Source organism: Rhinatrema bivittatum, chromosome 16 (assembly GCF_901001135.1).
Source record: "Rhinatrema bivittatum chromosome 16, aRhiBiv1.1, whole genome shotgun sequence".
Lineage (NCBI taxonomy): Eukaryota > Metazoa > Chordata > Amphibia > Gymnophiona > Rhinatrematidae > Rhinatrema > Rhinatrema bivittatum.
The window spans coordinates 42,498,558-42,514,878 of record NC_042630.1 but is presented as its reverse complement, the minus strand read 5'-3'; the positions used below and the strand labels follow the sequence as shown (position 1 = coordinate 42,514,878).

Below are 16,321 nucleotides of genomic sequence, written 5' to 3'. Positions count from 1 at the left end.
CATTGAAATTGCCTAATTCATGATAAACAAATTAGGCACATCTCTAGTATTCAAAGCTGGCCATTTAAGCAATGATACATTCAGTGGCATGGCTAAGACGCTGTAGATACATGTAAATATTCGTGCTTATCCACATAATCTGCTAAATTATACCTGCTATTTAGCTTGAATAGTCCTACTAATATAGATAAATAGTGCTGACTTGTAATGTAATTAAAATTTCAGGACTTTTTTCACTGCCTCTATGAACTCCTTATTCCTTAGGCTGTAGATTACAGGATTCAGCAAAGGAGTCACAATAGTATAGAGTACAGCCACCACCTTATCCTCGTACAATAAGTGCTTCCCTGAGGGCCTGATGTACATGTGTATAGCAACTCCAAAGAACATGATCACCATAGTGAGATGGGAGGCACAGGTGAAAAAGGCTTTACGGCGCCCAGATGAGGAAGGGATTCTTAATATTGTTTGAATAATGAAAATATAAGACATACAGATAAAGGACAAGGTCATGAGGAGCCCTAATGCAGGGATTATAGAGATGATCACTTCTGTCACAAAGTCCCTTAGGCAGGAAAGTTCCAGTAGAGGCCCTGTATCACACAGGAAATGATCAATTTCATTCTCTCCACAGAAAGGTAAATGTGATATTAAAATTATGGGCACCAAAGTCCAGAATAACCCATTGATCCAGCAGGAAGCAGCAAGGCAGCAACATATTCTGCTGCTCATTAAAACATGGTAGCGGAGAGGCTGGCAGATGGCCAGATATCGATCATAACCCATTACGGTGATAAGGAAACACTCAGTTGAACCCAAGGAAATGAAAAAATAATACTGCAAGAAGCAGCCAATAAAAGAAATATAGTTATTTTGAGACAGAAAGCCATACAACATTTTCGGCACAGTGCTGGTTGTATAACAGATTTCAATAAAAGACAAGTTGCCCAGGAAGATGTACATTGGCTTGTGAAGGGAAGTGTTCAACCATACCAACATGATGATCGTAACGTTCCCAACCAAAGTAAGAGTGTAGATCAGTAAGAACAGCGTAAATAGAACAGCGTGTGCATCCCCATTGATGGAGAGTATATGGAGAATAAATTCTTTTACTCTTGTCTGGTTTCCTTCCCACATTAGTCCAAAATTTAACCTGAAAGGAGAAAGAACAGGTAAAGCATAAGAAAGGGAAGTTTTTTTTACTAATCCAATTGGGTATTTATTTTTAACTGATCATAACGTATTCCAATGACATTTTCCTGATATTCTATTTTTATTCCTTTTTTGGAAAGAACAAATAATAATCATTGATAAGAAATTACAGCAAGGAAAAATAATAAAATTTCTATAGAAGAGCTAGGATCAAAACTGATCTACATTGATGTAAAGAGGTTTAAATTTTAAGCTCTGTGTGGTAGTTGCTGGAAGTTTGTAATTATGGGTCTGCAAGTGACAATATTTCACAAAGCCCTAAATGTTAATATGCCTCAGTGCATTAGCACATTTCTGAGAGTTTGCAGATAAAATTTGACATCTGTTGGATGCCGTCTTTTAGACATACTGTCAAAAAAGGCTGTGCATCTTGAGGATTATCAAGAATCAATTATTGCAGTAGTTGGACCCGTTCTATGGGAATGCTTTGCCTGAGGACTTAAGAAAAGAGCAAGGTTTATCATCTTCCAGAAAGCAATTAAAGACTTTATTTGTCAGGAAAGCATTTGATACCTAGCTACTAATCCAATTAAATCCAGTGACTACAATAAACTGTAATTTGTTCTAGGCCCACAGGCATATAATTGAGTATTGTTTTAATTATAATTATGAATGTTTTTATCTATAAGCCACCAAGACCATTGGATTATTGCAGCAAATAAATTGTTTTTATTTAGATTGAATGAATTTTCAAAGGAATAACGCCCCTTGTTTCCCTATCAAAAGCTTTAATGCCTGGGTTCTGTGCAGCTGCCTCTGTAAAGCACATGATGATAAAGAAGGTGTGGAGATAAACAAAGGAAATCCCTGTCTGCAGTTTACTGTCCCAACTCCAATGAACTCGCCTCTTTCTTGCTGCTGGAATACAAATACACATTTTTCACTGCATGAATGCATTTACTCACAGAAAAAGAAGAGCTTTCTAAGTACTTAATGGGCCTCATTTTCCAATATCGCATTAGGGGGCGTTACCAATGCAAATGAGGCTTCTTTCGTGCAGTGGGGAAACATCGCGTGCGACGATGTTTTCGCCATGTGCGAAAACATTAGCACAATTCACAATGTTTTCCCAGTGTGTGATGATTCTTTGGGTGTTTCATCGCAGTGCACGATATTTGCCAGTTTTTGCAATTGAATCATCTAGTTCCAGACAGCTCCTGGGGGGGGGGGGGGGAGAGAGAGAGAGAGAACCTTACTATAGTGCCTCTGCCCTAGACAGGTATTTTAATCCCTATGGGAGGGCCACCTACTAACTCGGGGTGGGGATTAGGTATCAGCGTCGGGGGTTGGGGCCACTTTCGCATTCCACATGAGACCTACGGAAAGAACAGTGGTCTCTAGTGAAGATTTGCTGGCCGTCGGAGTGAGGAAACTCACTCCAAGAGGAGATTTGGGCAACGTTCTCTCCACCTAGCTTGTTGTTGCCCAGGTAGAGTGTCCAGCAAGCTAGGTGGAGAGAACGTTGCCCAAATCTCCTCTTGGAGTGAGTTTCCTCACTCCAACGGCCAGCAAATCTTCACTAGAGACCACTGTTCTTTCCGTAGGTCTCATGTGGAATGCGAAAGTGGCCCCCAACCCCCGACGCTGATACCTAATCCCCACCCCGAGTTAGTAGGTGGTCCTCCCATAGGGATTAAAATACCTGTCTAGGGCATAGGCACTATAGTAAGGTTCTCTCTCTCTCTCTCTCTCTCTCTCTCTCTCTCTCTCTCTCTCTCTCTCTCTCTCTCTCTCTCTCTCTCTCTCTCTCTCTCTCTCTCTCTCTCTCTCTCTCTCATCATTCCCTGACCCACAACCAATGTTTACAGCAGCAGCTCTCTGTCAAAAGTCAGTTTAAGTGATAAATTTCACTGCAATATTGTTATAACTTTTTATCTCACAATTTAGCCCATAAAATATTTAATAGTGTGTCTCTCACAGTTTTAATTATAATTATGGCCTCTTGTTTATGGCTGTAATAACATGAAAATCAACCAAATCAGATTCTTTCCTCCTGCTGAGCTTCTGTACCTTCCATCCTCATTACCTGAGAAAATGCTGGATAATACATGATAAATACGGTAATTTCCAGGGGAAAATACTAGAAGACAACATGAAAGAGTTCTACATACAGACATGAATAGAGATTTTGAAAAAGCAGTTTCAGGGTGTTCAGTCTTAAATCGTTTGTATCAGGAAGTTTTAACCACAGATACAATTGATGTTCTGGATATAGATTTTGGTGAAATCTGGAACATGGCACCTGATGAAGGACTGATTTTTCAGCCAGTCTTCTATAATTCTTTAAAATGACCCCAGCACAGTACAAATACAGCATGGACAGCTGCAGTTGTAGGCACCACCCTGAATAGTGTAAGGACAGTTGTAGAACAGCTCTTCATCACAAGCCCCATGCAGTTCTCCCCATGAGACACATAGGGCCAGAGCTTAAAAAATCTGCGTGGGCATAGATTTGTTCATGCAACCCGGAGCGAACAAATCTATGCCCGATTTTATAAAATCCGGGGTTGGCGCGCGCAAGGGGGTGCACCCTTGTGTACCTTGCATGCGCTGAACCCAAGTGGAGCCCCGATGGCTTTCCCCATTCCCTCCAAGGCCACTCCTAAATCAGAGCGGCCTTGGGGGGAACTTTTTTTGCGATCCCCCCACATTCCCCTCCCTTCCCCAATCTAGCCCACCCCCCAGCCATAACTAAATCCCCCCCTATCTTTTGTTTCCGAAATTACATGACGTATCATACCGATACATATAAAGCATGAATACAGAATGGACAGCTGACAAATAGATCTTTATCAGAACCCCCGTGCAGACGTCACACTGATTCACAGCAACTGATAAATGAGTTCACGGCTATGGTGAAAAATACAAAGCAACAGACCTAAGACAGTTAGATTTACCTTATGGGGAGTCCAGCTGTCCCTATATCTCCAAGGGTTCCCATTACAGATTAAGGAAAGTTAAAAATCCTGTACAAAATCAGAAGTCCCCTGCTTTCAAGAAGATTTGCACTTAGCAAACTGATCTGAATTTTGAGTTGAAAAATATAGGAGGGAAACATTTTTCTGTAGTGTTTCAAAAGAACCTGTTCTACTGTGTGCATGCAGTCCAGACTGTGTCTGTTGTTCTGTCAGTTTGCTCCCTGCATTGGGGTTCTGAACAGTGCAGTAGCACCCTATGTTTCTTTACATGTATAAATGTGGACGCGGAAGAGCAATGGTGAGAAGGCAGCTTTCAGTAAACTGTAAACATATTATAAAGAATACAGTGAAAATCAGGAGATAACATGATCATATTAAATGGCCAAAGGAGTCATCTAGAGAGGGAGCCTGCTGCTTCAATTGATTTATAAAAATGTTACAGCTAATGTTATTGTTTTCCTTTTTAGGATGCTCTGATCTACACTGTCCCCACTTATGGTCACGGGAATTAGTTGATCTTTACATTTGGAAACTGTAACAAAAATAAAAGTCTTACAGAGAGATGAGAGGGTAATGATAACTTCCCCATTTGATTTGGTCACTGATTACTCCAGAGGTTATTGTATAAGGGAGTCTAAGGGGATCTCTGGAGATGATAATTGCGCAATAATAACTTTCTATTTGATTTAACTTGACACCCACGCCAACTTGTCGACTTTAATATAAGAAAGGTTGATCAGTTTGTAGTATTTCAGCATTTTGTTTTGGGACCATTGAATTGTTCTTCACTGTGGTAATTTTTTGGGAAAAGAAAAGAATAATAATGAGCCACTGTGCTACTTACTCTGAATGAGGTCTTGAAATCTTCAGGATTTCATTCTTGAAGAATGAAGACTTTGATTAATCAATCTTTGGCTTCATAAACCAGGCAGAAGAAGGATTTGATGGGCAGGTTTTGAAAGTGTGGGAAGGCGACTTGCAAAGAGTGAAACCTCTGCCACACCAGTCTCATTCAGTCCATTTTTTTCAGCCATAGGCAGAGAATCTCCCACTCCTTTTACAAAAAAACTCAAATGATAATTGTCTCCCTTATTCTGGTTTCATAAAGGTTTTTATTTCTAGCAGGTGGGCAGTCCCAGAGAGATTGAACAACAAAGGTTTTATAATCATTGGAGAATCTTAAATGTTTGGAAGATGTTCTGTGCCCAGTGGACATAATTATTCTGTAATTACCCCTTAGATTATGTTTGGCTTCTTTCCATTAAAGCTGTTTCTGACACCAGGGAATACAGTAGTAGAAGATAAATAATTAGTTTGTGTCAACACAAGGCTGGCATGGGGCCTAGGTCTTCTGAAAGTTTTCATAATAGATTAAAGAGATAGAGAAGCTATCAATTACACCAGTTATTATTATTATTATTATTATTATTATTATTAATAATAATGGAGAGTTTATAGAAAGTAATAAAGCCTTTCACTCTTGTCTGGTTTCCTTCACAAATACATTCAAAATTTAACTTGAAAGAACAGCTAAAGCTTAAGAAAGGGAAGTTTGTTCACTAATCCAAATGGGTAACTTTTCTTAACTGATCATAGTTTCTTCCAATGTCTTTTTCCTGATATTCCATTTTTCTTCCTTTACTAGAATGAAAAAAAAATGTGTTACTGATAAAAAATTATAGCATGGAAAATGCTAGCAGAGATTCCGTATAAGAACAAAGATTAGAAACTGATCTGCATGGATGTATAAGGAGGTAATTTTTTAAAAATCTATTTGTGGCCATTGCTGGAGCTTTGCTTCCATGGGCCTGCAAGCGCTGATGTTTCAGAAGGCCATAAGCAATGATAATCCTCAGTTATTTAGCATATTCCTGAGAGTTTACAAGCCAAGAAGGATTTTGAGATCTGCTGGTCACTGTCTTTTAGATGTGCCAACAACAAAGGCTGTGCATCATGCAGAGTCTTGAGAATCAATTTAAGTAGTAGCTGGAGCCACTCTATGGGAATGCTTTGCCTGAGGACTTAAGGAAAAGAGCAAGGTTTATCATCTCTGGGAAAGCAATTATTTTTCTGGGAAGCATTTGGGATTTAGCTATGAATCTAATCCAATATAGTGACTACTTGCAATGAACAATAATGCAGAAGGTAATATTCACTTTCAGTAGGGCAGTTAGTGAACTAATTATCCGGCTAGTGGACTAATTTTTATTTAGAAACTTTTATATACCGGTATTTGTGGGGACATCATACCGGTTCACATAGTAACTGAAAGATTGGAAAATACATTGCAACAGGGGAATGTAACTGGGCGGGAGGTAGAACAAAGAGGCAGTAGGAAGGATAGGGGAACAAGAAGGTAATAACCAAAATAATTTACAATGAAAGTCTCCTTAATATAAGGAGATGGTGGTCACCTGAAAGGGGACTACGAGGGGGAGTGGAAGGAGTTATTCTGTGTAGGCATGGTTGAACAGAAGAGTTTTTAGTTTCTTTTTGAATTTAAATGCACAGGGTTCAAATCGAAGGTGGACAGGTAGTGTATTCCAGAGAGCGGGACCGGCAATAGAGATGGCACGGTCGCGGGTGGAGGAGAGATGAGCCAATTTCAAGGATTGACCATGTAGGGTGCCTTTGTTGGTGAATCTGGTGGCTCGGGTGGACAGGGGGGCAGTGAAAGGGAGGTCGAGCCAGTTGGAGTTGTAGGTGTAAATGGACTTGTGAATTATGGTCAAAGTTTTGTAGTGTATACGGGACATTATGGGGAGCCAATGTAAATCCTTGAGGATAGGGGTAATATGGTCATGTTTGCGTGTGTTTGTAATGAGTCTTGCAGTAGCATTTTGCAGAAGTTGGAGGGGTTTTATAGAAGACATTGGGAGCCCTAGGAGGAGGGCATTACAGTAATCTAGTTTGGAGGTGAGGGTGGCTTGGATCACTGTGCGGAGGTCATGGGCGTAGAGCAGGGGTCTGAGTTTCTTTAGTACATTGAGCTTGAAAAAGCCAGTTTTGAGGATGGAATTGATGTGAGGTTTCATACTTAGATTGGGATCAAGAAGGACTCCGAGGTCTCTAACGGAAGGTTGAGCTGTGAGGAGGTTAATTTTAGGGTCGTTAGGCAGGAGGTCATGGGGGTGCGAGGAGATGTGGAGGAGTTCCGTTTTGTTGGTGTTATTTGATTAGTGGACTTATTATCTGATATAAATGTCCCACTGAATATAGTTGCCTAAGATTCTCTGGTTACTACTAGCTGGATAACTTTAAACCTAACCGGCCAGTTTTTTAACAATTGTGTGGGGTTTTCCTATTGGTTTCGGGGAGCCCCCGATTTCTGACGAGTTTGAAAATATCATACGATATTTTCAATCATCAGAAAAACAATTCACAACCCTAATGAATAGTGCATTGATAGCTGTACAGAAGCCCTGTACAGTTGTCCCAATGATACACATAAAGCAGAAATTATAGCACTTGTAGCTGGAGAGAGTACTTCTTCATCAGAAACTCATGCAGTCATTACACTGATGCACATAAATCATGAATATGGCATAGAGAGCTGAAAAGTGGTTCTTCTTCAAATCCCCATGCAAGCATCATACTGCTACAAATAAGGCATGATAACAGCATAGGCAGCTGACAAACAGATCTTCATCACATGTCCGCTGCTGCCGCTTGCTGCTGCCGCTTCTAGGAGGGAGGCCTGTGCGATCGGCGCCCAGACCCGTTGGGGTAAGGCCTCTAATCCCTTCCCCCCGGCGAGCCTGAACCGCCATCGCACAGCCAGCACATCACAGCATCCCGACGCACAGCCCGAGAACTCGCCCACCAGTCTCACCATCCAATCAGGGGTGAAGAGGGACTTTCAAATCTTCCCTACCTCCGGCGCCACTCCTGTCGCCTTGAGACTGCCGCTGCCACTTGCTGCTGCCACTTCTAGGAGGGAGGCCTGCGCGATCGGCGCCCAGACCCGTCGGGGTAAAGCCTCTAATCCCTTCCCCCCGGCGAGCCTGAACCGCCATCGCACAGCCAGCACATCACAGCATCCCGACGCACGGCCCGAGAACTCGCCCACCAGTCTCACCATCCAATCAGGGGCGGAGAGGGACTTTAAAATCTTTCCTATCTCCGGCGCTGCGCGCCGGTGTCGCGCGACAAAGGAGCTTGCCCCTTTGTGCGCCCCTTCGTGCAGCCACTGAGTGAATCAAAAAAAACAAAACTCTAAAAATCCTCTTCATCTCTGGAATACCTAACCTTACCACGGCTATTCACCTACAAATCACCTCTTTCACTTCCATCATCCTATCATACATATTTACTACAACTACAATCTTCCCGAGAAACACACAATATACTAATAAGACAAACCCCAAAATTACCAGTGATATTAACGTTAAATCATCATGGATCACCCTGAGTTTTACAAAAAGTCAAGAAATAACCATCTAATAAACAATCCCACTTCTCAAACAAGCAAAAAACCTGCTTTACCTCACCTTCCTCTTGATAAATGCTCAATCTATAACCAAGAAACTCATGATAATATCTGACCTGATAAACACAAAGAACCCTGACTTATTTGCCATAACCGAATCGTGGCTCAAAGAAACCAACCTTATTCTTACAAATCAACTAACTAAAAATGATTATGACCTATTCTCCATCCCACGAAAATCCCGCAGAGGAGGCGGACTACTATTTCTTATAAAAAAAAACACTTTAATATGAAACTGATCCCTCATAATCTCCCTTCAAAATTTGAAATTGCTTTACTTGAATCTGAATCTCTTCAAATATGCCTGATATATTGCCCACCAAAACTCCTTGACAATGAGATCTCCCCCCTGACTGAATTTCTAATAACCAACATCAGCATAAAAAAACCTGCCATCATACTCGGAGACTTCAATCTCCATGCTAAAATCTCACCTAGACCCCAAAATTACCAAACACTACTCAACATGCTTTCCAGCCTTAACATGAACCAAATTATAAACAATCCCACTCACAAAGCAGGTAACATACTAGATCTAATTTTCACCAACCAATACATTTCTGATCCCATAACATCTATTAAACCTGTTCCTTGGTCTGATCACCACCTTATTAAATGCCGTGCTCAAATCAAAACCAACAAAATATCTGAATTCAACACACCATTGTCCTTCAAATACAGACCCCCCTTCCAACTTAATTCACTCAAACAAGAACTAGGAAAACAACTTATTAATCTGGACTTATCCAATATTCATAATGCAACCCAGTCTTGGTTTCATCTTACAAAACAAACTGCAAATAACATAAATCCAGAGAAAACAAAACTTATCAAACATAATAGAGCTAAAAACAACCCTTGGTTCAACTCTGATCTCTCGACTTTGAAATCTACCCTCAGAAAACTAGAAAAAGAATGGCGCAAAAACAAATGCCAAGTAACACTTCAAAGATATCGCACAAAACTCGCAGATTACAAGAAAGCAATACTAAATGCCAAACGTGAATACTATAGTCTAAAGATCAAAAATGCCACAAACAAAGCCAACTCCCTCTTCAACATCGTAAAGAACCTAACAGAAAACAACAACAAAAACATCCCTTCCTCCAACGCAAATAATCTAAGCCAAGACCTGGCAAAATTCTTTAAAAATAAAATTGACAAAATCTCAGACTCTTTTAACAACATTCCTACTTATGAAGCACCTCACAATACATCATTAACACCTACTTGGTCTAACTTCGAACCAATTTCCAGCATTAAATTAGAAAAAATGCTTCAAAAAATAAATCCTGCTCGACATGATCTTGATATGATTCCTACCCGAATTCTAAAGGAAATATCACATATTATTTCTCCTACGTTGGCTGCAATTATAAATAAGTCACTCGAAGAGGGCCTTCTCCCAACCAACCTAAAAACTGCTACTATTACTCCTATCCCAAAGAAAAAGAACTTAGATCCTAAAGATCTGAATAATTATCGCCCAATCTCCAACCTTCCTTTACTTGCCAAGTTGACTGAAAAAGCCGCCCTGCTTCAACTAAATGAACATCTTGAGAGCAACAATATTCTTCACCCTGCACAACACGGCTTCAGAAAGCATCGCAGTACTGAAACCCTTCTGATAAATTTAACTAACAAAATTACTAGAGACTTGGACAACAAACTAAATCACCTATTAATTCTACTTGATCTCTCTGCTGCCTTTGACACGGTAGACCACAAAATTCTAATCTCAAATCTTACCAACATAGGTCTAGCTGGAAATACTCTTAGATGGTTCACTTCATTTCTAAAAGACAGATTTTTCAAAGTCACCTTCAATAACTTTTCTTCTGATCCCTACCCCCTTGAAACTGGAGTTCCACAAGGTTCTGCTTTATCTGCCACCCTCTTCAATATATATCTTATACCTCTCTGCCATTTCATTTCTAATTTAGGCATCACTTTCTTCTTATATGCTGATGATATCCAATTACTAATCCCGATAACATCCACCATTGAAGAAGCCATATGCCTCACAGTAAAACACCTCAAATCGATTAAAATATTTCTGAACCAACTAAAACTATGTTTAAATATGAACAAAACAGAATGGATCCTAATAAAAAGAAACCACTCAGAACAATCTTCTCAAATGCCCTACATTCAAATTGACAACACTAACATCCAAAAAGATCTTGGTATCTGGCTAGACAATGAACTGAACCTAAAAAAATGCATAGCAACAAAAACAAGAGAAGGCTTTCAGAAACTCCAGATTCTCAAACATCTCAAACCTCTACTGTTACCGAATGATTTTAGAACTGTTCTTCAAACTCTCATTTTCTCAAGCCTTGATTATTGCAACGCAATTTTCATCGGTCTACCGAAATCCACACTGAAACCGTTGCAATTACTGCAGAATGCCGCTGCATGAGTACTCACTGGCAAGAGGAAACATGATCACATATCACCAACCCTAAAAAACCTACATTGGCTACCAATTTCACAAAGAATTAAATACAAGACTCTAGCCATTCTGCACAATGAAATTTACAAAGACAACAATTCTTCCCTAGATAATATGATTGCAATTCACAAATCACCCCGTTCTACAAGGACTACTGACAAATTGCAATTAATCATTCCCCCCTTATCATCTGCAAAACTATCCAATACTAGAAACAGAGCCTTCTCCATAGCAGGTCCTAAAGAATGGAACTCTATTCCACTTTACCTAAGTTCTATCAGAGACTCCAAATCATTCAAAAAAGAACTCAAAACATGGTTGTTTAGACAATCATTCACAGACTAATCTGTATATCCTTTGTCTCTAACTGTTATCTCATACCGTCCTTACTAAGAATCATCTAAAATGATTTGTAAATTGTTTCCTGCTAATATGTTATACTCTGCCTCTGCTGAGATGTTAACTATCCACTTAGTTGTACTTGCGTTATAACTTGTTCTATGTATGAAGTTGTTTTCGTTCTCTGTAAACCGGAGTGAAGGCACTCAGCTATACTTCGGTATAAAAAAAAGACTCTAAATAAATAAATAAAACATGGTTATATTTATCTTATGAGGAATCCAGCTGTCACTGCAACTCCAAGGGTTCCCAGTACAGATTAAAGAAGGTTAAAAATCCTATGAAAGTTAAACCCTTATGCTTCCCAGAAATACTTAATAAACTGACCTGGGTTGAATAAATCGTAAAAATGTGAAAAATGAAGGAAAGAAACATTTTTGAGTAATGGAGAGCCCATTCCCCTCTTGGCATGCTGTCCTCACTGTGTCCATTCTTCAGTCAGTATGATGCCTGCTTGAGGTTATGAACAGTGCAGCAGCAGCCCGGGTCTCTTTATATTTATAACCGTGGAAGCAGCAGAGCAATAGTGGGGGAGACAGCTTTCAGTAAACTGTAAACATATGTAACTTCATCCCCAGGTGTACGTTACACATGGATTAGGCCATAAAAGATTTGAATGTCTCTTTGGGGCTGGAACCACTCCTGTATAGCTCTGTTACTGTCCCTTTTTCCCAGGGTCTGGATTCTTTGCAGTTGGAGAGGAATGGGGAAAAAACCCTTCAAGGCCCAGATGTGACACGGATAACTCTTTGTGCTTTCTTTTCCCTGGGGGAGGTATTTTTTTATATCTGCCATGTGTGCTGTGTCTGCCCAAAAATACACTGGAGTCACTGGTTGAACATTCAAAACATAAGTCTTTACTGATGGAAAATCAGAAGAATTATGGTACAATAAAACTTAATCCTCAGCACCACATACTTTATCTTTTGTTATAGTTTTTTTTTAGTTCTATCTGTGCAAGTGTCTCAGTTACCAGTGCAAGGGAAATATCCACCCTTCAGGGCTTGGCTAAGTGAATTTCCCAAGTTGGCAGGGTATCCTTTAATTGGGCAGGAAACCCCTTCCAAAACTGGTACAACTAAAAACTACTGTCTCTGCATGCAGTAATAGCATGCAAATCAACCCAATCAGATTCTTTCCTTCATTACTAGACAATGTACTGGATGTTCATTAAAAATGCTCCCATTTAGGATATTAACAAGAAGTTGTAATTACAAGATATAATTAAAGTTGTGGATATGGATTTTGTTGAAACTTGCATCAAGTCATATGATGAAGGACTGATTTTCCTGGAAACCACCCGCATTGCTTGACGATCACCCCAGAGCAGCATAGACAGCTGCAGAGCAGATCATCAATGTTCCATGTCACCACTCCGATACATCCCAAGGATGAAGACTCCTGATGGGTGTCCTCAAAGGTCTCAAACAGTTCTTTACTCATAGTTAGCTGATCTTCAGTACTTTCTCAATTTCAGACGAATCCCTGATGGGCAGGGTCAACTTTGAAGCAAGCAGATCTGCTTGTTTCTTTCTCCAGGGGAGGAAGAGGGGACATTAAACACTTCCTCCCAGATCTTCTTAAAACAATTTCTCTTTCCAAAAACTGAGATAAAATACTGGAAAGTCCTGGCAATGAGTCAATACCATCCCTTGGCCTCATGGAAGTTGCAGAGGGGCAGGTCTTCTCTAACCTGGGCAGCCCCAGACACAGGGTTCCCCATACCATGAATCCAGGTAGCACCAAAGGTTTCACCAGGTTTCCTACACATTAAAATCTTTGAAAAAGCCCAAAAAACAGTCCTTGCCCACTGGGGAGTAGATATGCAGGAAATATTCCTGATCTAACTCACAGACTTCCAACAGGGTTTATCCAAATCAGGAAAAGCTCCAGAATAGAGAATACTTCCTCTCTTAAAAGTAACTCACAAAGGGGTTCATTTTCCAGACGGATTGCACGCGATACCAAGATGGGGGCGGAGTCGGCCCCAGAAGAAGAGGAGTTGGGGCATCACCAGGGGTGACTCCGCAGACACCGCGGACGCCAAAAAGGTAAGGCCCTTTTCGCGTCCTAGTTCATGCCCAATAGCTACACCTTCTATGGTGGTGCTATTGGGTGCAAAACCGGCAGCGATCGCACCACGACGGTGCGATCGCTGCCGGCTAGCGCAGGACTGCTCCCCATTTAGGCCCCCCGCCCCTCATTACCTAAAGTATCTCAGGCCTGCGATACTTTAGAAAATGAGGCCCAATGCCACCAGAGCTCTCAGGAACAGAATGGTGCCTCCCACTCTTACTAACCTATATTGTACTATTTGAACCATGGAATAACACAGGACTTATTAGTAATGGATCAGAGACTGTTTTACATGTCATAAAAAATACAATGAAAATCAGGAGTAGAAAATTATAATATTCCTTTCATTTTAAAGGCCAAATGAGTCATCTAAAGTGGAAACCTACTGGACCTGTAGATTTATAACAGTTTTTACTGTTGATTATATGGATTTTTCTTTTTTTTTTTTTATTTTAGGATGCTTTGATCTACGCTTTCCCCCTTATAGTCAGGAGAATTCTGATCTCTGCATCAGGAATCTGTAAAGAAAAGAAAGTCTTGTAGGGAGATGAGAGAGAAAAGATGGTTTCTGCCAACAGATTTGATTTGATGAGTCATTATCTACACCAGAGATTATTATATAAGGGGGTCTAAAGGGATCTCTGAGATAATTACACAATAACTTTTTATTTGACTTAACTTGATACCCCCGCCAACTTGTGGACCATAATCCAAGTAAGGATGATCATTTGCAATATTTATTTTGGCATTTGTTTTGCTACCATTTTTTATTTATTTATTTATATTTTTGAAATTATAACATTTACATAGAAATGATATAATCAAGCATTATAATAATAATAATTACATTTTCACTAATTTTAAAGAAAACAAATATATTCCAGCCCACATCTAGGAGGAAAGGAGAGAAAATAGATCCATTTCACTAAGACATTAGTTTTCTCTCTCATCTCCCTAAAAGAGAAGACATTCTCTTTTACAATCAAAAACTCCCTTTTACCCTAACACAATTTCCCTAGGATTTATCAGAAATAAAACGTTGCAAATGGGACGGATCAAGAAAAATAAACTTGTTATTTTGAAACAATATCTGGCATTTACAGGGAAATTTTAAGAAAAAACTGGCTCCCATATCTAGCACAGATTGTTTTAATAACAAAAATTGTTTCCTCCGTGCTTGTGTCGCACGAGAAACATCGGGGAAGATTTGTATCTTATGACCACAAAAAATGTGGTCTTTATTCTGAAAATATTTAAGGAAAAACAAATCTTTATCCCGTTTCAGTGCAAAAGAAACTAACAAAGTAGATCTCGAATTAATCAAGTCCAAGGAGTCTTCCAAGAAAGTGGAGACTCCTGGACTATCCAAAACATCTATCCCGCCCTCCACTTTTTGCAAGATTTTTTTCTTAGGTAAGTAATATATTTTTGAAACTGTTGGTATTTTCCCTTCATCATATAACAAAACCTCCATCGCATATTTTCTATATAATTCATCAGGAGATAATAGTCTTGAGATCGGAAAATTAAGTAATCTAAGATTACTTGATCTTATCTCATTCTCCAATATTTCAATCCTATTATGTAACACCATACTATCTTTAATGGAGGATACATTAACAGCCTGAAGTTTATCCACTACTGGGTTCAAATTTGCAACATTCTTTTCTAATTTCTCTGTTCTTATATCTAAATCTTCAAATTTATCTTTAGTTTCCACAGAAAACGTGTGCACTTTGGATATAAACCCAGACATTTTCTTATCAATTTTAGCTGAAAGTTTCCATACATCCAGCAAAGTCACATTTTCTGGTTCAACATTAATTTCACCCTCCTCATCTCTTATATCAGAAATTACTGATGGACAATTAACCTTTTTACTTTCCTTATCTGTTGCCTCGCTACCCAGAACCAAAGCACCCACTTGAGTTGTCCGTTCTAGTGGGGATACAAGTCCTCTCTTGGTCTGCATCTCTCCAACTGCCGGGCCTCTCCCTTCACTTGCTGCCAATATAGTTTCCACGACCGGGTGTAAGGGGGATTGTGTGGCCATGGGGCTTTGGGAGGAGTATGACCCTCCATAACTCCCCCAACAGCGGACTCCCCCACATAAACAATGTGGGAGTCCATCGGGCCAATTCTTTTTGTCATGGGGGTAGAAGGTGAGGAGGCATAAGTCTTACTTTTTCTTTTTCTACCCATAAAAATTTTTACCTAGGGGCGTGCCCCTTTGGTGCGCGGCTTCGGCTGCGCGCCGGCGGCTGCGCGCCGCAGTGCCCTTACTTTTATGCTGTCCCGGGGCACTCAGTGATGACGTCACCAGCAGGGGGTCCGCCCCTCCAATCCAGGCCTCCCCTCTCTTGACCGGGACAAGGATTTTCAGTCTCAAAACTACAAGCAGGGAGTTCTGTCAAGGTCCCCAGCGAATAGACCCTCTCTCCTCTCCTCGGTTTATTCGCCGCAGTGCCCTTACTTTTATGCTGTCCCGGGGCACTCAGTGATGATGTCACCAGCAGGGGGTCCGCCCCTCCGATCCGGGCCTCCCCTCTCTTGACCGGGACAAGGATTTTCAGTCTCAAAACTACAAGCAGGTAGTGCGGTCAAGGTCCCCAGTGAATAGACCCTCTCTCCTCTCCTCCTGCTACCATTTAATTGACCCTTACCTTGGTAAGATTTAAGACTCTACAGTAGTCCGTCTAGTCTCTTAAGTATTCTTCTTTTAAGCTCTTAACCTTGCACATGCATATAAGCCAGTCTAGTTTCCTGTCATTG

General features: G+C 40.4%; 1 protein-coding gene across 1 annotated transcript; it reads right to left on the bottom strand.

Moving 5' to 3' along the window:
- Positions 1–213: 213 nt before the first annotated feature.
- On the bottom strand, positions 214–15,602 carry LOC115077533 (olfactory receptor 6N1-like). Its single transcript, XM_029579825.1, has 3 exons — positions 15,146–15,602; positions 3,223–3,292; positions 214–1,153 (listed from the first exon to the last, which is right to left on the bottom strand). The coding sequence occupies exons 1-3, from the start codon at positions 15,600–15,602 to the stop codon at positions 214–216; spliced, it is 1,467 nt and encodes a 488-aa protein (XP_029435685.1).
- Positions 15,603–16,321: the final 719 nt, after the last annotated feature.